The sequence below is a fragment of the Necator americanus genome, chromosome V (genome assembly GCF_031761385.1).
Source record: "Necator americanus strain Aroian chromosome V, whole genome shotgun sequence".
Classification (NCBI taxonomy): domain Eukaryota; kingdom Metazoa; phylum Nematoda; class Chromadorea; order Rhabditida; family Ancylostomatidae; genus Necator; species Necator americanus.
In genome coordinates, this window is record NC_087375.1 from 117,955 (window position 1) to 140,490 (window position 22,536).

The 22,536-nt window shown below is 40.2% G+C and overlaps 2 protein-coding genes across 2 annotated transcripts; one reads left to right on the forward strand and one right to left on the reverse strand.

The window, feature by feature from the left end:
- Window positions 1–1,418: 1,418 nt before the first annotated feature.
- On the forward strand, window positions 1,419–10,762 carry RB195_012537 (uncharacterized protein; the record flags this gene model as incomplete). The annotated part of the gene is made up of 5 exons (XM_064201947.1): window positions 1,419–1,495; window positions 7,978–8,072; window positions 10,218–10,343; window positions 10,398–10,513; window positions 10,601–10,762. 5 exons carry the CDS (start codon window positions 1,419–1,421, stop codon window positions 10,760–10,762), a joined length of 576 nt encoding a protein of 191 aa, XP_064057828.1.
- A 3,281-nt stretch (window positions 10,763–14,043) lies between these two features.
- RB195_012538 (uncharacterized protein) lies at window positions 14,044–22,498 on the reverse strand (the record flags this gene model as incomplete). The annotated part of the gene is made up of 18 exons (XM_013447620.2): window positions 14,044–14,076; window positions 14,133–14,270; window positions 14,737–14,861; window positions 14,912–15,035; window positions 15,090–15,233; window positions 15,624–15,713; window positions 15,829–15,952; window positions 16,771–16,940; window positions 16,998–17,145; window positions 17,201–17,342; window positions 17,467–17,575; window positions 17,631–17,737; window positions 21,259–21,349; window positions 21,417–21,497; window positions 21,582–21,704; window positions 22,182–22,252; window positions 22,329–22,398; window positions 22,469–22,498. 18 exons carry the CDS (start codon window positions 22,496–22,498, stop codon window positions 14,044–14,046), a joined length of 1,920 nt encoding a protein of 639 aa, XP_013303074.2.
- Between the last annotated feature and the right edge of the window lie 38 nt (window positions 22,499–22,536).

Consider the following 22,536-nt stretch of genomic DNA (forward strand, 5'->3'; position numbering starts at 1 on the left):
ATTCCACAACGGAATGCGCATGACATGGAACAGAAAGACTTCCACACAACATGTGGAAAGGAAAACTTCCGTACAATTTCCATTTCGTATATTATATTCCAGGATGTCTTCGGTACCTCGGCTCATTTTGTTCCCTTTAATTCCAAAATTTGTTCAAAAATTTCCTAGACATTACTCGACATTGTTTATTTCGAATTGTTAAAATCAAACTTCCTGCGACTACGGTTTCTGTTGCAATGTGCAGCCGTTGCGCCCCGCCCACGTCTGCGATTCGTCCGAATGGGTTTTCGACGAATCCCAGGCGGGAAGGCAGCGCAAGGGTGACGCGCTGCAATAGAGGACATCGTAAGAAATATTCCAGGGTGGTATAAATGAATGTAGAAAAGATATTTCAAGGTCGTCCATTTACACTGATGCAGGGGAGAGATAAACGGAATTACCCCTTCCCACAGTCTACTACCCCGTATAGGCATTACTCGGCTGAAACCCGTCCCATCCCAGATTCGTACAGTGATGCCTTTAGATCAATTCTGTATAGAACTAATCTTGTAAAGAGCGTTGGAGACGGAGGGATGTTCGAATTCGTGTCGTGCGTTCTTTTAGGCTCTGTAGTTGAATTCGTTAATTATGACTTTGTAGAAGGTACGATCCTCACTGTAGATCTTCCCCAGCCCACATAAAAGGTTTAGAATTTTCTTCTTCATAGCTGGATGCTGGAGTCTAAGAGTCAAGATTATCAAAGTTATTCACGACCCACATATTCTCAACCGAGAGGGTTCCATGCAGATGGTCTACTCGTTTGAAAAAGTCGATGTTCTTTGCCACACGTGTTTTGAGGGAGATGCAAACTCCGGTTACAGTGGATTGTCAGGAAATTGTAGATATTGTTGTGAACCATTTCCAGCTCACTTCCTAGCTGTAGATTGTACGGCTTTAGCTGATCGGGGTCACAAGTTACGATCCTCAGTGTAAAAAAAAAACTTCTCCAACCCACATAAAATGCTTCAAAATTTCTTCTTCGTATCCTACCTAAACCCAAACACATGAACACGGAAAGAAAAACTTAGTAATAGCGCGGAACAAAGAGTTATTTCGTATTTTGAGTTGATTTGAGTTGAGGGTGAGGTCTCTTCTGTTTTGCGGTTTCCCATATACGCCACCTATGGCACCTACGGGTGGTCCAAGTAGTCGCGACTACCCGGGATCTCTCTAAAAAGCAAGATCTATCAATTGCGACTACCGAAAATCTTCAAACAAATGATAGCCCGCCAATGTTTTTATTTTTTAAAGTAATTTTCTTGCTTTTTGTGTTTTTTTCAACGCAAACGTTGACTCGTGCTTTGCCGCCATATTCATTAGCTGGTCAAATCCTTGACGATCTACATAGTACGAGCTTTTTTTACAGGCCATTGCATATCATGAGAGCAGAGATATCGAACGACTTGATACAAACTGAGGCGAATGTGCAACATGGAGCAAAATCGCCTCTTGAGAGGTATCTCCTCAATGCTGTTGGCGTTTCTTTGCATAAACGCTCTAATTAGTTTGTCATCTGATCTCCGGACTTGACGCTGCTTGCATGTTTCGTTATCGATCAGTAGGATTTCATCCACTTCCTGTGTTTTCATAGTCACCGAAATGTCATATCTTAGATCAAGCAGGTGTTATTCGCTATTTTCTGGATCAGAAACACGCACATGTGCTCATCATTTGCGTTTTCATTTCACTTTTCTACCGTTGTTCAAGGTGGCGCGATCACTTGAGAAAATGTTTCGTTGTTATGCGTTCCTCAATTCCTCATGCTCGTTTAGCTCTTCAAAATAGAGAGGCATCTTGCTAAATTATCGCTAATCATTTTTATTGTTCTTTTACTATTTATTGTTAACGATCAGCTGCTTAGCAAAAGCATTTGCTTGGCTACAAAACCCTAATGGTTCTGCTTATGTTGACTTGCTGAGTTGCTTAATTTTAGCGATTTAACAGGTGGCACCAACAAAACAAACTGACATGAGGCTAGAGAATTATGCAAAATCTTCCGTAGTTCAATAATCTTGAGAAAAATGCATAGGTAAAGTACGCAGAGGTAGGGAAAAATAATATTTTGCACGGGGTCCCAACGTATATATCATAATAACAGCTTTTCGTTATCTCACACATCTGTCACCGTTTACTCTGTCGGTGTTCACTTGAGATTAATGAAAGCTGTTAAAAGTTATTAACTAAATTATAAAATAAAAAATACTACAATTAAAAAGCAAAAAAAACATTAATATTATTGCTGTTATTAAGAAGCAAAAACCTATAAATCTTTTGAAGAAGAACCTACTTTATTTCGTGGAGCGTTCAGATCCTGATGATCTATCTACAATGAATACATCACTCATTTTATTTATGAAAAATACGTGGTGGAGGATGAGACTATGTGAAATAAGAGCTTGTCTAAGAATATATTTTGAGATAAAATCAGTGTATAAATCTTACCTGAATTTTCTTCGACATTTTAGAAACTTCATTTCAAATTTAGAAGTTCCTCGAAATGATGCAATTGCTCATAACATTCTCACCGTGTCATCGTGTAAATTGATTCCTGAATTTGTGATGATGCTTTCTCCTTTCGCTGTGATTTTCGAGAATCTACGTGTTCTACCTGCCTGATGAAAGCGAAGATCAAATCCTGCCTACTTATGAAAATATTCGAGCACCGATGATTTCTCTGAGTGTTGCGTTTACGCGACCGACCCAATAAACAATGCAAAATGTGTAATAATTACTTATGAGTACTACTATACTATGAAAATTTACTTATGCGCTAAACGCATTTTAAGAAGTTTCTCTACGCCAAAAAGTAAAAAACATAAAATTTTCTCCCTCATCTTCGAGATTTGTATTTTTCACATTCCATGCGGCATCTTCCATTAGTGGAAACCCTCACGGGACATAATGCAGCGATGATTGCGCGGGGAATGTTCGAAAGTCACAGCTCACTGCTCTCTGTGTGCAGAGAGCTTTGCTTTTTTTCTATAAGCACTCGATTTCAAGCATTTCTCCGAAGGTTTTTCTATTCTGTTGTTGGCGGATGAAATCCAACAGCTAGCTCTTCGTTCGATAGCTTTCGCTCAAATTTAATACGTGTGGTAATATCGCTGGATGGATGCGTTCTTATTTCAAAACGAACGAATGTCGTCACGAAGCATGGAACGCAAAACGCCAAGCAAGTGGCTCACAATATGATGAGACATCAAGGATTCATCTTTTTCACCTTTTCTTCTGTTTTAGCGATCTATTTTGAGCCTTTTCTGCATGCGAAACTCATTTACATGCGTATTAACTCAGTCTATTTGATGTATTTCGATTCGATAGAGGCAAATGAAAAATCAGAAATTTTTTTATTTGCGAAACCGAAATTCTAAATTAACTCGTTTTTCTTCTCCTTGATTTCCATTATCGCTTTCAACTTCTGAGATACATGTAAGAAACTGACTAGAAACAAATTATGAATGAAGCAGGCCTATGAAAATATGTGGCTATTTTGCTAAATAACGTAAATATCTATTTAGATTATGATGTTACCTATTAAATATATCCTTTTGTCAATTACTCCATTACTTTACAATACTCTTACAATTCTCTATTTCAAACAAAATAACGTTCGTTCTAAAGGAATTTACCAAAAACTCTTTAGCATTTCTTTGAAGGCAGATATGACATCACATATTATGAAGGAATTAAAACAACTCTCAAAAAATCTTGCTAGATACCTGCTCCGATTATAAAATACTTAGCAGTATTTATGATTTAGTAATATTTGCAATTAGATTGAGGTTAGGTAATATGTGTGAGAATTTTCGCATAGATGTAGTTCAATGCACGAGATCTCAAAACAAAACGCACCGTAAAGTTTATTTTATTTTCGTTTAATTTGTTTATTTCGTCTAATTTCAGAGTGAAAAAGTTGAAACAATATCTGCTCTATTTCGAATTGTTGCAAAAAAGCTATGAACATCGATATTTTCTTTTATTTTGTCTCCAAAAATTGTGCAGAAAGATTAAGTCATTTTTTGTATCCAAGGTCTTCCTACTCAATTCCCTTGATATTTTTCTTCAAACATCCAAGTTACATTTTATTTTGCACAGAAGACGTTTTTGCCTAGAAAAGAGATGCAAACGGAACATTAAGGATTTAAGGAACGAAAGGTATAACGAAATTCACACTTAAGGTTCTCCATGCTAAAAAGGATAAGGATATGAGTGTAATCGACGAATATAACCGTCGTCACGATCAATTCCACCTGATAATCCAGAAAAAGGCGTGTTAAACAGTCATTTATGGTCTAGTGTCACTAACTTAAAAGCATCACCCCACGAATCTGAGGTGGTACGGATTTCAGGTGGAGTATTCGTATACGGGATCGTAGATTATGAAGAGAAGGGTGACTCCGTCTATTCCTTCCTAGTTTTTCTGGAGCGCTACTTTCTACAACGGGTTCGATTGGAGCGCGCCAGCCTTGTGCATGCGCCGCATCTTCCGGGCCGTTTTTTTTTTAACGGCAATTAGGAGGAAATGGACGGAATTACCCCTCTCCACAATCTACTATGCCGTATACGAATGCTCCGCCTGAAATCCGTACCACCTCAGATTCGTGGGGTGATGCCTTTAAAGCAAAATATTACGAGTAGTAAAACGAGAGCAATCCGAAAGTGCTAGCGATTGTGCGGATTGTCCAACTTTTGCTGTTCTGATTAAGTTACACCAGTCTTGTCTTGAACAATGTACAGAGCTGCCTGCATTTTATCGCGTAGTAAATTGCATCGCTGGGAGTGAAGTAGCACAGGACTAATATACATGCCTTCTCCTGGAATACTACGGAGAGAATTGAGTGATCACCCACGAAGTAATTATTCATTGAAAGATCCGAACAATGTGGATTTTTAGAATCAATTTGCTGCTTTTTACGCTCAAAAGAGCTTCCCCGTTTCATTTTCAGCGTTGAATCCGAATAAGAAGGACCTAACTAGAACGGAAAATTCTTCAAAAATGGAATTACGTCGTTCAGTGTTCTACTTCTGTATTTAAAGAAATATAGAAGTAGCTTACCACCAACTAAATACGGTTATTTAGCGTCTGCAGCAACAAAAATCCCTCAACATCCGAAATTAACTTTGGCCGCGATCAATACTTCTCAACATAACGTTTTTTTTTCAAAAAAAAAGACAAAAGAATGTTCAACGGAGTGGTCATATTAGCGCTTATCGGCATGCATCAGCTGACAGTTGATGGTGTGAGGTGACGCTGAGATTTCGTGGATTGCAGCAGTGTAAAGAATGTTTGAAAGTTTGACACCTATAAGCTTTTACTAGTGATCGAACATGCTTTTTCGATGCGCCATCCTCAATCGGTGAGAAGTTTTAGTCCTCATTATAGCAAGTTTTTTGTTATTTTATTTCTCTTCAAATTTACATTTCACCCTTCGGCAAAGTCTATCAATCTATCTCATGAGGCGTTTTAAGCTGAAACAGCACCCTTCAAGCTTTTAGATCCTTGTAAAGATACTCATCCTAGAAAATCACCTAGGATAGATAACTTCTGTGTTCCCTCGAAACCACTAAATTTTTGGAGATGTCCCCTTTTAGACTTTTCCACCTTCCTAATAGTTTTCTCCCTTTTTTTGCATTTTTTCTGTACAGTTAGCACATCTTGTGCACGATGGTTTTGTCGAGATATAGCAGAATTTTCTTCAGAGGTCCTGTCCTGTCCTCCTGCTTATCAGGATGTAGATGTTCATCCTAATGTCTACAAATGGCGATGTCAAATATCGATTTTTTGCGTTCTTATTCATCGTCAGGAAAAATTCTTCTGAATAGTGACCATTAAAGACAGTCGTATTCATTATTCTCTATCCTACAAAATCTTAGTACTATTGCAAGGCGAAAATCTCCGTTGCCTGGCCTCATTACAACTTTCTACAGCTTCAAATCTAATTTTTGCACTCGGGTGGGTGAAGAAAAACTGTAGAATCTATCGGGGAAAAGCTTTGATTAATTTCCTGTAAAAGTCTTTTTCATTTTCGGTCGCATCTGAGCATCGCATACGATGCATTGGATTATTGGAATTTAAAGACTGCAACAATTAACTTTTATTTCTTCTGATTCACTAGCCAACGTCCTATGGTGATGCTCGTTGAATTTCTGCTTCTATCATCTCAACTAGACTCGGTGAAAGTAATATTTGTAGAAAAAATATTTCAATTCACAAATGAGTTGGATTTCTCGTAATAGTTTAGAAGAAAATGCACCTTCAATTTCATGTAGTGGGGTCTTGAGACCTTCTGGTGGAATATTTCATGTCTTGTCCAGGTCTTATCAAATCTACATACATAAGGTGTTCGAAACCGTCAACAAATCCAGTGCCCAATTTTAGAACTCTATTTTTGCACTTTTATTCAAAATTTCACAGGAACTATCATTGTTAAAAGAGGAGGATTCATTTCTTAATATCGTTTTAATTTGATATCCATGGAATTTGGCGCTTACCGTGAATAATCTGGTAGAATACTTAAAAGGTGAAAAGTACAGAGAGTGGCTTGACGTTGATTAATCGTCGCGGAATGTGCCAACCCGTTCAAGCTTAATTCTGAATCGGATTTGGTTTGGGTTTGTGGTTTTCGTGGTTTATGAACGCGTATGTGGACTACACAATGAGTTGTGGATTGCAGATGAGTATCCCGTAAAATGTGATTACCTCATCAGATTGGCAACATAGCAACTTAAAGCATCACCCCACAAATCTGGGGTGGTGCAGGTTTTAGGTGGTTATGCCTATAAGGAGTCGTGGATTATGGAGAGAAGGGTGATTCCGTCCATTTCTTCCTAATTACCGTAAAACACAGCTCGGAAAATACGACTTCGAGCGTTCTGATGCGCTATTTTCTACAATGAGTTCGATTGGAGCGCGGACCGTTTTTCTACGGCAATTAGGAAGGAATGGACGGAATCACCCTCCTCATTATAACCTACGACCCCGTATAGGAACTCTCCATCTGAAATCTGCACCACTCTAGATTCGTGGGGTGATGCCTTTAAAGCGCACCAAGGCCATAGTGCATAAGAACAACAAGACCGCCTAGCCAGATGTGTGCCGTGTAACTCTAATCTGGTGCTCTTTTCATGTGACTCATATTTCCCAATTGCGTTGAGTTCGGTGGAGTCCACACTGATACAAAACGACGAGTAACAAAATAAGAAACAAATACTCACTTGCTACTCATCCTTGTGTTATCACCTCTTTCAGATATTTGAGAGAAAATGGGGTTCTATTTGTTAATTTATTCCAATAAGCACAAGTTGCGCCATAAAAACGGAACTATAACATAGCTAAATTCAATTCCGAACATGAATAGAAGTAAATACGAAGAGTCTAGTAATTACATCCTTATTTTACACAAATTTACTACGAAGTTAACGTCACAAACGTTGTTTCACTTTTTTCTGGGGTGTATTTATACTTGTTATAGCGTAAACTGTAGTTAGTTCGGAGTGAAGTCCACCGCGCTCTTATATCTGGAAGTAAATAAAAGTAAATAACTAAATCGATCGAGGCCGTAAAACTTAAGCACTTGACTTACATATATGATCTGTGGACATGTAAGTCAAAGTTGCTAGGAGAAAAAAAGAAGATAGAACTTCCAGAAAAAGAACACAGTTGAGTGCTCCCGCTACATTTTCGCTTAGCTATATTCTATATTTTCATTGTTATTGTTACATGAAAAACAACATGCCTTCTACTATGTAGATTATTCAAATTGCCAACAAAACTCGGGAAACTAAGGGGTACACAAAAGCGCACGCATTCTCCCACCCTCATGTATTCACGTTCAAAGAATTCGTAGAGATCTTGGTTCCACAATGGATATCCATTAAGAAACCGATATACTTGTTGCACTGCTCAGTACTAGTAGAACGAAAAATTCCCTACTTTAGTACAATGTCCGAGCAACAAACGGGCTATGTAAATCGTCCAGAAGGCGAAATGGATATGATGATCGGTTTCTTCCTTATGAACGGGATATGTGTAGGTGAGTTTCTTTCACCTCCCACATTTGTTTCTTTTAATTTTTAATTTTTGTAAAATTTGGCTCAACGATATGCCAGCCGTCCGCTTTTTTCATCGCTACATTCCGTGAAGGCGAATTTTTATTCTCTTATTGCTCTCTTAGGTACAATGTTAACAATCACAGTGTAACAGGAAGTTCTGGAATGATTTAATCCGACAAATTTGCGGTGTCCCATTACTACACTAAGAATATTTTTCAGTAATTGAATAAAAGTTTACAAATTGTCCTGGTGTATCGAACCCATTTTCCACTAAAGCTAGCGTAAGAAAAAATATCGAAAACCCTCGAACTACTTTTTTCCTTTTTTCTGGCAAAATCCCCTTGCCAGAAAAAAGGAAAAAAGTAGTTCGAGGATTACTTGGAAATTTCTTTTCTCCCTATTCAATTGCTTTCCTACTAAACTGTGCTTGTAATGTTAATTCGAGTTAATTTCTTGGAGCTCTACAATTTCTGTAACGGTTAGGACAATTTTGATGCTCTTGACGCAAGACGTACTTCCGATGGAAAAATTTCGAGGTGGGACTTCACCAGCGTGGATGATCGGGTTTGACGCAGAATTTGACCCACCGAAAGGGTCCAAATATGGTCCCCTTCCGATCAGTTCCATATTATGACGAAAAAAGGTCCCCTTCATTCAACAAGGCTGTGTGCGGATCGTTGTACTCACTAAATCCCTGTGAACCCTTTTTTAAGACAGCACTTCTTTGCGTTGCTTCCAGAACTTTCTTCTGCCTGTATTTTCAAAGATCTCTGGGCATCGATCTCTTGCGGCCGGTGTTCGCCGCCAACCACTCGATGCGTTGTGCAATTGGATCAGGTCTCAATGTCATGTGTTCTTTTTTCAAGTGATTCTTTGGTGGCTTTGGGAAATTGATTTAAGTTGGCTTTCGAGGAACTTCCTGTAGAGGTTCATTATCTTTTGAGGAGCAAGTCGTTGTTTATGTTTGGGTCCTCTTCGATGTACTGGTTGCCTTGGGAACGGAAGTCCTCGAACATGCAAAATGACTTCTTTCCTCCTTTTTTGCTTATGTTGTTTTTTATAACAGAGTTCTTTACCAATTTATGACTAAATCATATTTTCGCTCGAGTGAGACGGTGATCAAAACAATTGCAAAAAGATGGGCCACTAAGACGTCAAGTAAGTAGTGTTTTCAGCCAACGATTGTGTGATCTATCTCCGCGCGAGATCCTATGTTCTTCGACAATAATCTTTCTCGTGAAAAGAGAATTCCCACGAAAGAGGTGCGGCAGATATTTGACGACTGCCCTCTTTGCATAGGTCCCTGTTCCTCCCTCTCTCTCTTTTTATTCTTCTCCTTTTTTTCTGAATTTTTAGATCTCTATTTTACTCTTCTGTAGTCCTTCATAGTTTACCGTTGAAATCCCCGACAACGAATTTGTAAAAAGAACAGGGATTGGCTGACACCCCCTACGTTTCTTAACGGAACCTTTTCTCTGCTAATGACGATGGTACGAAGATTCAACTGTCGCACGTCGGTCCTTCTGCCCTTGGTCTTTTACAGAGCAACCACGTGAACTTTGATACAATCTGCAGCTGGAAGAAAGGCATTTTATCAGATATCAAAGGAGACTGTTCTGCATTGTAAGAGCAAAGTCTGCGGCAGTCTCCTTGACGAGTTGTGATCGTATCTCCTTGATCTGTTCGGAGTAAAAGGATTCCAATTGATTTGAGCCTTTCACCGTTCGTCATACCTTACGCCTGAGAGACCAGAGCTCCCTGAGAGTAGTACTAGAGTAGGTACTGAGGTGAAACAGGTCCTGAACAGTTAGGCGTTTCTTCTCTCTATACTAAACAGCCTTGCAAAGGTGAGCATAACTTCACGGCGATGATTGTTCTATACGCGGTATTAGCTTCCAGAAAGTTCTTCTTTTTTTTTATTTGTTTTCCTTTTGAGATCCTAAATCCTGCTTTCTTCATGTGATTTCTTATCCGTGTCAGATTTTTGCTCGCGAATGACCAATCCACCAAATGTGTCGATACGACCTTCGAGACGATCAATCGCCTCCTCTGACATCTTCACAAATTTCTTCTTTTTCTGTTTCATTTAGTATCACGAAAAATATGCAACACTTTTGCAATTACAGCATTTTTCTTGCTATTCGGGCTGTGTGTCATTTTCTCGTGCCTACGGCAACGACCAAAAATCTTCCGCAAACAGCAACGTGTGAGCAAACAAACAACACCTCCACCACCTGCTCCGAAGTTTAAAAGTGGGTTTTCCTCACATTTCGCTCTAATTTTTATATACGAGGACGATCATTTAGGAATTGTTTCACGAGCGATCAGAACTGGTGCGATTGAAACAGTGAAGACAGAGTTGGAAGGTGGTGAAACATCTCAGGAAAAGAAGCCGGCAGGAGTGCAGGCGGACGAAACTCAAGTGAATCTTATATGATTAATTTTAAATTCGTTTTTTCTCCTATTTTCCTTTGAATTTGTAGTTTGAGCAATTACTTTAATCCTTTAGATTCAAGTACATGTCATTCCGCCTCAAGGTGAAAGTAGCAAACAGCGAAAGGCTAGCTCTACCATAGAAGTCGAGAGCGAAGCTGAAGTTTATCAAAAAAATTCGATCGTTCGTCAGAATCTGCTAGGCCCTCTTAGCTTCGATGACTTGTACTACACCTAAGTTTTTTTAAACAAGGAACACAACTGCGCCCAGCGGGAGCCGTACGGGGTCTTCTGATTATGGTCTTCTCCTAATTATGGTTCCAATAACTTTTAGATGCCCACGATTTATCCATCATTTGCTCTACCTGCATATTTATTTGTTATAGTGCCTCTAACTGTTTTTTCTCTCCATTTATCACTCTCTCACTGTTCTATCTTTGTGAAAATCGTTTTTTTTACACCATGAACACATCATTTTTGAAACCACCACGATAGCGATCAGATTTGGGAGATTACCATGATAACCTGGTACTGTTTAGTTTATCTGACTAAGAATCATTTAACATTTTGAGATCGAAATCTAATCTCCTCGCTCAAATATGTCATCCATCTTCCAGTTGAGTTACATATGAGCTGGTGGGATTTTCGGATCACAGCTAATCTCTTTTCCTTTCTCTATTAAGGGATTTTGGATGCTATTTCAGGTGTCCTTCGTTTAAGTAGATCAAATCGGATTTGAGCAAACCTGCATGAAAAGCGGTGATTTTCACGGAAAAGCAAAATCGCCTCTTTTTGCATCAAATGAAAGCGAAAATTACGTGGACGGTTTTCTAAAGTTTCTGCAGTGCAAGAAAAAAAAGATTCTTAATTTCTCGGATCAGGTGTCAGAAACCTTTTTATTATAGTGCTGTCATAGCAACTGTTTGCAATTAGTCGAATTGAATGATGCTGCTGCTAGTGCAGAAGTGAAGAGTAGTAGCGGTAAAAAAGGAACACATTAATTACGCCTTAGAGGTGCGTAAGATCCATAAAATCTGCGGACAAATCGTTTATTTCCTAAGTCTATAGCGAGATAAAGCATGTTGTAAACGTTAATGCATAGATATAACTTCTATATGCAGTTGAGAATACAGAAACTATTCCACCTGCACGAATTCATTTGCTCTGATTTCCAGAATGATTCGATTTTGATGCTTATTATCTAGTTGGTTTTTTTCATGACTTTTTTTTGTATCTATCAAAACAATACTAATTAGTTTCAACTGAAGCAACCGAAGGAATGGTTGCTTCTGTTCGTATTCAACTAGTTTCTTTATTCAGATAGATCCCCCTGTATCACAACGCAGCTTGAATACACTTCACTACAAGGATTCCGTTCCTCAGTCATCGCTGAACGAGTTCAATCAACTTAGTGTTATCTTGGTCCAAAAATTTGTGAGGTTCCAGCAAAAGTCATTGGCTTTACTGATGTACAATGGTTTTAGATAACAGTTTCTTTTTTGGAGAGAGGCTCCATTTTATTTTCGACCGTAACCCTACAACTGGCTAATAACGTGAAACATAGATTTGTTTACTGAGCAGCATTAGATGTTCATAGGCAAGAAATCTATAAAATAATTCAAATGTAAAAAATTAGCAATTAGCATATGTAGTATTTGAGAGGAATGCGAAACGTCCACAACAGAAAAATTCAATGCATATTTTTTATCGGGGGTGAAAAACGTAACTGGATCTAGTAACCATTACCATACGACTTTCGAGCTCACTTTTTCTTTAAGGGATCCCACAAAAACAGCACAACACATTCACACATCGCTCTAGTTCTGGTACTTGATGAGTGTGACTATATGCATAAGAATTTCATTGTATTGCTGCGTAATTTTTTTTCCTTCGTCTTAGCGGTGACACGTCTCACCGACATTTTTCACAACACGGTTTTTCGATCCTTCCTGTAGCGCGGGGGTGGTTATGTAGTAGTAGCAGATGAATGAATGCAAAACTCCCATGCATTTCACTCTTCTGTTTTTTTTTCAATTCGCATTGAAATGAAGACCTCGTCTATTCTTCTCATAACATTCTTTTTCATCGAATTTGTCTCATAATTACGGGTAACTAGAGTTCGAGTAATCTATATGTATACTGGTTATTCGCATAACTGTTTTATTAACTGCATTTTACAATGACGAGCATGAAATATAATAAATGTTCGAATATTACATGTTAATAGCATAATAATTGGGGGTTCGCTCAATTGTCACGGTTCACTCGACGGTTTCACAGGGTGAGAGAGAGAGTTGAATAACCGGGATAATCCTACATGGGAGAAGGTGAGGCAGCAAAAAGTCAACACTGGGATTTCGTTATTTGAAGGAACAGAGAAAAAATAAACATACAGAAATAAAGATAATGAAAATCTGTACACTTCACCGGGTGTCGCAGAAAAACAAAACAGGAGTAATGTTAACCGAGATTAAATGTGTATATAAGAAACCGGGAGAAGAACCGGGGAGACAGGAGAAGAGCTATGCATAATGGGCAGGACGTGGATGGATGGGTGATGGGGGCGGCGAAAGACGAGTCGGATGCTGTTCTGCTTCGAATTCCGCTACCGTAACACATATGTTAGTACAACTAGCGGTTTCTAGCATGGAAAAACTGTGGAGAGATGTTTGCGCGAGTATGAGGAGAACTATGTACAAGAGAGGCACGAATTGGGGAACTATAAGAGAAGTTCAGCGGATTTAGCGAATATTGTGTGGTAGCCAATTCGTACCTCTCCGAAAATAGCAGAATATACACAATATTTGAACGATTTTAAGGATGTGTGCTCAAGAAATAGTATCATCATCATTATCATTGAGAAAGAGGCTCTTGTATCACATCTAGAGGGGAGTGCGACATATTGGTGAGGTCGCCGAGGTCGGGAAGGATCTAATCGAAGTCCTAAGGACACTATAGATGAACAGACACGAACTTACACACACACAAAGTCACACACACGAACAACACATACACAGACGAGATGAGGCAGCAGCAAACATATCACCTTGTACTAAAGAAGGATATTCCAAGAGAACACATCACCGAACGACGGACGAGCAATAACTACACCGGGCACTAACCGAAAGGAATCTGTGTACTGTATAGAAGTCTGTGAAGGCCATATAGGGAATTTGAATCGAATCTGTGCAGTATGTACGGGTAGACTTGAAAACGCTAACCGGATGACGAAAGAACCACGAGTATTCTATATGAATAGGTGGATGAAGATAAACGTAAAAAAATACTCAATTAACACGGTACAAAACGATGCGCAGCGTAAGCGCAGTAAAACTCTTGTGGGTGAAAGATATTTGGACAGCGAGATAGTGTAGAGGTTAAAGGTTACGCTGAGAGACAATATCTAAACTAGCGACGCCAGGGACTCTTCAGCAGCAGGATAGGTACAGAGTGCTGAGAAAGCAGCAGTGACTGAGTGTGTAGACCTAGGTTAACACTACAGAAGCGATCTGGCAGTTGTCATACGGCGACAACGGACGATTCGGCTGCCTCCTGAAGTATGTCATAAAGTAGGGAAGTCTACGAGGAGTTGTGCGAGTAAAGGATACCTTCTTAAGTCGCTCGTTAAGTTCACAAGCTTCCGAATCTTCCATGTCCTCATCCACTTCGGGAAAGTCCTCTTTCACTCCGATTGAACCACCCGAAGGCAGCGGGTGAGTGACTGGGGCGTGAGAGACATTCAACGCCTAAAAGGAGGGATTTCAGTCGATGAAGTTAGAAATTTGTCTTTGTAAAGAATTGAAAAAGATGTGAATAAACTATTAAATAGTGCCCAATGGGATTTCTTGACTTTTTCAAAGTGTGGCTGCCGTCATAGTACTATTGTCGTGCAAAAATGAAAGAGAGCTTCATTAAGAATATTTTCTAATAACATAGTGTAGCGATAAACCTTCAATAACAACGTAACTGTTTTATTTCCAAAAAATATGAAATGCGAAATGCTAGAAAAGAAGTCGGTTTTTCATTCCCTACGGAAAAATGCAAAATCTCCGGATTTTCCTCTTCCGAACGACTATTAATATGAAATTAATCAGGATTTCCAGACTCTTCCCTTGCTAGCGAAAATTATTATAAAGTTTCTACTAAAATGTTTTAGTAGAAATTTCTGATTTTTTATGGGGATCCATATAGCAAAAACTCTTCCTCACACACCTGCAGCCAGTTGAGGACAATCTGATTGCTTTGCGACACCGACGACGGTGGAGGACGAGGTGCATTCGAGAGTGCCAGCAAAGAGGTCGCATCGGCTAGGGCTGATGGAGTTGGGCGAGGCCGATCTAAACCGTGTGGAAATAGGTTCGACTAGTTCAAAAATCCTAAAAATTACCTGTTGCCGGTGAACCGTCTCTTGGAGCTGCTTGACTGTTATTCACCACACATTTCCTCATGTGCTTTTCCAATGTGGAATGCACTGAGAATGGCATTTGACAGATGTAGCAACGATAAGTCTCCTGAAGAAAAGCGATTTTCCATAGAATTGAGTTCTAAATTAGAATTCCACCAACCTTTCCTTGTTGGCCATGAGTTCGCATATGCCTGGTGAGTTTCGAGCTCTGGGCACAAGCGTACGGGCAAAGTTTACACTGGTACGGTTTTTCGCCGGTATGACTACGTAGATGGACGATCAGATTCGAGCGATTTGTGAACACCTAAGCAGAAGTAGTGCTCAGTGTGACAGAGGCAAAGAGGTAAAAGCAACGAGTTGAAAAAACTGCACACATCACTTAGGAGGGGCTGAAAGAGACTAAAAGAATCACAACTATTTCTCACTGCTCAAGAAAATTTCCAAGAAAAAAGGAGACTTTGCAACCCATTTCCAACAGCTGGTTTTCCCAGAACTCTCAACCCCTCTATAGTTTAATGTTACCGTAATTGCATGTGAACCTTAGAACCTGATCGTACCGCGGAGGCTCACTTTACTGCAAGTTTGCTAACGTGTACAACTCTCTAGAGAACTCTCTAAAGTGGAGGAGGAACGTTCAGACGAGTTTAGTACCGCACTATCTTCAGTTATAGAGGAAAAAGTGGAAGTTGCCCACCTTGCTACAGAAAGTGCATCGCTCTTTTTTCACGTTCACCTGTCGTCGAGCAGCCGGTTCGGCGAGGTCACCGTCGTCCACGACGATCAGCTAAGAAAATCGTTGATGAGCATCATGTTAAACATTCAACTTATCAGGAGAAAGCAGTGAAAGGGAATGCCAAAGGTCTATTTTAAAAGAAAAAAGAGAAAAAAAAAGTCGTCACTTGTTCGCTCTCGTCTTCGGTGCGCGGATTCTTCTTCGGTGGCGCTGTGTCCTCTGGTGAAAGTCGTCTTCGGATGGCGGAGGCTGGTCGAACAGGGTTCGGAGTGAACGCAGATGGTTCGTCGCTGAAGTAGAAGAAAGGTAAAAATTGTTCGTATTTCTACACCCCCAAAACAGACAGCTTTAATGACAGCTTCTGTTTAAGTGCAAACACGTTACGCTGAACTTTTGCTACAACTCTTTATTTATTGACGAAAAAGGACATACACAACATTCAAAGGTCACGAGAAGCTGGAACGTCGCATAAGTGGAATCTTAATCGGATCAAGCATGCTAACGCTCAACACTCATTCTTATTACACTCATACAAATCAGAAACTGACAAATGAAGGTTTTTTTTCTGCTCGACTTGATTCCGGCTTAATTTATCATGAAATGACGTGCAAATTGACCCCTATCAAAGAGATCCAAGCAAGCATGGAAAAAAATCCCGAAATTTTTAATAAATAATTATTTATTGTGGTTCATTTAATCGAACAAATGCGTAAAATTGGTGTACTCTTCTAACTGGTCCTAGCTTTAAAAAAATAGTGAAATTGTTTCCTCTTAAAGGCAGCTACACAAGCAGATCAGTATACATCACCAGACGCATCCATATACAGGTCCTCAATACCGTAATCACATTTTACAGAGTAATTAATACCCTACAACCTTCCACAAGGGACCCTCAAAATATGCAGAAGACGGGTCATCGCTCTCTACTGATGTTTCAAATTTAGTAGCCAGAATCCACCGGCACCGCCCGTGTTCAAAGCAGGGGGCTGTGCAACAAACGTATGATTGCGACGATAAGTTGCGACAGTTGCTAGCTGTGTAGTTGTTAAGAGCCGCTACCAGTAGTCCGGATTCCCACAGGGTGATTAAAACTTTGTAGGAAGCTCACCTTTTTTGTAAGCTGGAGAACAGCCCGGGAGACTGTGTTGGAACGGTTGCTCCGAGGCCAAGGAGAGCTGCTGTGGCAGTGTTGTTTAGCTGTGACAAATTCGGGTACTGTGACATTTGTGTGTAGTAGTCCTGCATCGCTGACAGCACGGATGGTTGCATCCACATGCTCTAAAATCAAAATTAATGAGGGATTACACTGAGGAACACGCGCGAGTGTACACGAACCTGAAGCGAAGAAGTTGGCGGTTGATGTTGATGTTGCATAGCTATCGCCATTTGTGAGACAAGGCTGCTACGAGGAGGCGCAAGGCCTGTGGTGGCGGTGAAGGCGCTAGCCACATGCTCGTCGTCGGTTTCATCCGCGGGAAGTACCCTGAAATTACTAGTTTCCCTAAACAGTATGTTAGAAGGAATTTTGCCACAACTACCTCTTCGGATTTTTGTCATGCGATCCGCTATTGTTGTTCTCTTGTTCGCCAGCCTTCTCAGCGATCTCCTTCAACCGTTCCGAACAGAATGCGTTTAAGGAGAATGCACTTTTAGTTGACGGTTGTAGACCCTTACCTAGCACTGTAAAGTATAGTTTTAGCTTTAGATTCTCAACAACATATTCAAAATCCAATATAGATCACGGCATTGACGATGTCCATACCAGAACAGCAGATCTGAGAATTAGATAAGGAAATCGCGTTACCATTTTTCTCATCTCTGTACACAGAAGAGAGCATGATGGTAGACTCAGCGGATGTGACCGGTGAGCTATTCGACGTGCACGAAACGTCACCTTCATCAGGTAGATCTTCCTGAATAGGTGGTGAGCGTTTTCTTCCTGAACATTGAAAGGTTCATAGCGAATACCTGACAAATCCGCAGCCCATGAGCTGCGTAGCAATGCTTCAGCAAGTCCCATATGTCATTGTGTCGTTGTTTGCACGAATGGCATGTCACGCTTCGAGTGAGAGCATCTGAAATTTGATGGATTCGAGGTAGTATCGGGGTCTAACCACATCTGAAGGTTCGACGGGAACATAATAGAAATCCGTGGCGCAGCAGATTATGATCCAAACAAACGCCACATTTTTTCCTTCAGTTTACTTTCACAGCAAGGTAACTTCTGAACAGTTTTCATTTCCAACGTTTTTGTAGATCTACAGGATATACTCATAGGACGGGAAAGGATTTCCCTCACAAACTGTAGCACTCATACTATTTACAAGTGCAGATGAAATTCCAAATGCCTATATTTATATAGCTAACACAGTTCCTATGACGCACAGCTGCATCGCGGCGAAAAAATCCCAAATGTCATTGGTCAACAAGAAAAAAGAGCAAGGAAATTTACCACATTTGATCAGGTTTGTGTGAAAGTTGGAAGAAATTTTTGATACGTTCGTAATTTTAATATAGTCACATATTTTATTTTAACATAGAGACTGATAAATATATTGCTATGTAGAAATCAAAAAATATAAGTCCTCCTTTTTTATCTTTCTTCCTCTTTTTTCCGTTCCTTTTTTTCCTTCGTTTCCTCGTTTTCGTTCGTTTCTTTTTTTCTCTTTTTCTTCTTCTTTCTTCTTTCTCTTCTGCTTCCTTCTCTTTTAAGAATCTGCAGCTTATGTTAACGTGAAGCGGAGGTAACCATCAAGCTTAGAGAATTCCAGAAAAATAGATGGATACGCTATGTGGGAGTCATTGCTGTTATTATGATTCAAGTGCCGATCAGTTGAAAGGTGCCAATGCAAAACACACGTAACCGTACTTGTTTACTATTTTAGAAGTTACAAAATCAAGATTTTCAATGAAACTTCATATAAATGACTTATTGATTGATTGAGTATTTCATTTACAATACTGTACAAAAAGGAGGTCATATTTACTACCACAGTCTAGAAATCCGCACTTTCGGGAATACCGCTGCAATACAGGATATCCTGCTCTGTAACGTAACAAAAAAATTTTTCCCCGTTCACAGAAACATTCATGCTGTCGACGTCGAATGATGGTTTCCATTCAATGTTCACGCGGTTGACGGCGCGCCTGTTTGCCATGGATTTCTGTTTGCGTTTCTTTTTTCTCGCTGTCGCAGCGGCCGTTTGGATAGGATTGCAAACATCGCCATATTTACAAGCGCCACACAACGTTTTCCGGGGTTCTGCCACGGGCCACGAGAATCAAGAGTGTTCGATCAGAGTTCGGAGGAGTATAGAAGGAAAATTACTTCTTACTGGTTCAAAGAAATTACTTCGTTCGACCTAAACATGTGGACTAACCTCGGTTTTCCAAGAATTTCCTGGAAAATATTTCTTACACATTGTCTTGAGGTGCCTTTATAAATCGCACAGAGCTCTGATCGATGACCCAGGGGGTATTACTAATGTGACAGAAGAACTCAGCGGTGTCCGACCTGCCGCCCTCACCCCCTCCCTTGATGCCCCTCCGTTTTCTTCATGCCAGCAAACAGTGGACTATGTGTGCTCAGCCATCCAGACATTCGGCAACGGACACTATGATTCGCCATCCGAGCGTCATTGATTGGCATCGATTTGTTACATAGAATTTGTTGAGTTTCACCTCTAAATCAGATTCTGCCTCCCCTTTCTCTTAGTCAACGGGAATTTTGTTGAATCTTGCGTGACAGGGGGAAGATCGGCAATATTTAGAATATTTAAAATAGTTTAACGCTCGCAAGATTTCATACATGTGAGCTTCTACTCGTATCACAGATCGTTCGTGAGGATCGGTGTCCAGGTTGTGACTAGCCGAACATAAATCAATCGCTGACCTCCATCAGCCGACCGAGGAGTCTCTCTCTCTCCTTTTTCGCCAGCGATTTTTTCGCTCAATGCGTTTGCCAAGGACGAAATCACATGCCCTATAGGGTACAGAAACGGGGGCTTGATATACTCGCATAACTATAGTCCAACTGTATCGAAACTACAGAAAAGGTCGATAGGAGAACATCCGTTGCTGCGTCATCCGTAGCACGTTGCTGATAAGTGCTTCAGGAGCAGCACGGCAGCCTACCTCTACATTGAGACGATATCGAAGACATCGCTGTAGAGACAATTTGGCAGTAAGATCCCAGAAAAAAGGAAAAAAATCTCGTAATCTGAACTTTGTTCATTGTGCTGTTGCGAAACTAACAGGTAATTAAGATGAGGCCGTCCCAAAGACTAAGAAATTCCAATTTTGATGCAATCTTTTGAAACTACAATCAAAAGTCAGATTTTTGCCGCGATACGTATGAATTCGAGACTGTGAATGAGTGTAGCGTTAAAAAAAAAGATAAGAGATATGGATTTATTTATTTATTTATTCATTGAAAACACCTACAGGTGTGCCATAAAACAAAAACAATATGGAACAGAGCTCTACTCATTTACAGTCCCGAAATTAACTGATGAAATTTCCGATTACCTAGAACCATAGAACTCTGGAAATGAAAATACAAAATGATCACTTTTATAAATCTTCATCAAACGGTGGAAGAAGAACCAGGTGGTCGTCAGTTTTTCATTTTACGGATCTTAATATTCCCCTGCGTTCGAACGTCAAATAAGAACTCATTTCCACATTTCGACCTGGCATTCCATGGTGACTGCGCAGAAAATTTACCATTGTATCCTCGCCTTCTTCGAGGAGCACCTTACAATGTCCCTCAAAATGTGGGAGTCTCGTCGAGTGGCGTGGTGGCGCAATAGCGTCGCCAGCATTACGTGATGCCCTCGGTCAAAACTGGTCGTCGGCTATTATTTGGCGGTTGCGGAGCCAGAAAGACTTGAAAGAGCTTGAAAATTCCGGAGAGCGCAGAGGATAGCGAGGCGAGGAAGTCGAGTCAACAGCAAAGGAGCAGAGACCCACCGCATTGGCATACCGTAACCCATTCGTCGAGATTCCAGTAAATACGATTGTGCAATCTACCGGACAACGTCGTTTCGTACGGTTCTTTTCGGCGACACTTATCGAGTTTAACGGCTACAAAACATGGATGTGAACTAGCAGCAGATTTTATGGAACAGTGTTAAAAGATGGAATTGAGAGAATGACCAACGATCCATCGTTGAAATTCTCGAACGAACAAAAGCACTACGACAGGGCTTGTCACTTCCACTTTCGCAAGCCAAAGCATGGCGCTCCATTAATTTGTGAAGGACACAGGCTGCAAAGTACTCTTAGGTTCTAAACAGAGGTACCCTGTCCGAGTCTAGAGCACCTTTTAGCTCCGATCTGAAGCCTATGGTTGGGCTGAAGACATCGAGGGATCTTTCTACGACAATTTTCTTCGTCATATTCGTAGTATCGTCGTCATTCTGCCTCATTGAAGCCATTAGCATAAGTTCGTACAGAAGAAATCACTTCAATCGTTAAATCAGAATTCTCTGGGAAGATCCCTTGGGGTTGCTGACTACCCATAGGCAGATCCTTCTAGAAATTTTCCTTTCTTCCTTCTCTCAAGGAAATTCAAAAATCCCTATCTTTTTCGTACCTAGGTCATCGGTATCTGTGGTGACGTCCATATTACCCATGTGGTAATCGAGCATGAGTGGATTTGCTGATGATGAACGTGCACAACGTGGCTGTAAAGGAGGTTCATAGAGGCGGATACGACACATTTCATTTTACTCCAGGAAGAAGGAACGTTACCATTCCGTGACTAAAGTTTCGCCGCCGGCTTGGTCGTTCATCGACCTCAGATGGTGTCGATTTCCCACCACAATTAGAAACCTGGAAGTGATCGGTTTAGAAAGAAATATGAGCATTTTATAAAGCCATCTGATACAAAATGATCGCAAAATGATCTTCTTTAACCTTGTGCTCAATGAATGTACTGAAATGTGCGATCGGAAACTGTGCATGGCAATCGCCACATAACAGAAGATCGCAGCGATCATGTGGTGACGATGCACCACGGGACATTGGTGAGTCGGTGGTCTGGAACGAAATGATTTCAGCACTTCATTGAAATTGTAGCAAAAAAAGCGGTTCTTAACGGATTTATTTGGCTGAAAAATCCATAAGGACCATACAGTATTAAATTGCAATTTCTTAACATCTCATTGTTTTGTTTCTCTCTTCAAATACTCTTCACATATTGATTTGAGTAGTTTCATTTAACATCGATCTTTTCCAATACAAAAAAAATTTCAAACTCGTTTTACCATTACTGTTTAACTTACTAGAACAAGAATCGCATTACTTTTTACAAGATTCCTGTGATCTCCAAGACCAAATTTGTTAACTTCAGTAAATTGCATTCTATTCCTTCACTTCTACGATCGTTTCACAATCCTATATATCTTTCAATAAAATTTAGGATTCTAGGATACACTTTATATAGATATGGTCTATGAAGTTACTAGTTCATTTCGATCTATTCCTGAAATCCATAAAAAGGAAATATTTGCAAACCTTCATTTCTGTCAAATCTACTTCCGCTGCAGATTCGACACCACTATCCGACGAGGCCATAGGTGTACTTCCTAGAATGTATTCTTTCAGATATCTATGGAAACTCAGTCAAATAACTGAAACACAGAACAGAAAGATTCAGTTCACCGCTTTCTTTGAGCGTTTCATTGTCTGCGTCACTTGGGGTTTTCCGTCGACGTCTTCCACCGTCTGAGACCTTAAACAAACCAGCAACTACATCATAAATAGCAAATAAGCGAAAAAACCTCTCCAGAGTACCAATTTACCTGCGATTTCGATCGAGAGATGTTGCTCATCGAACGGATTTCAAACTTTCTTCACTTTTTTGGATCAG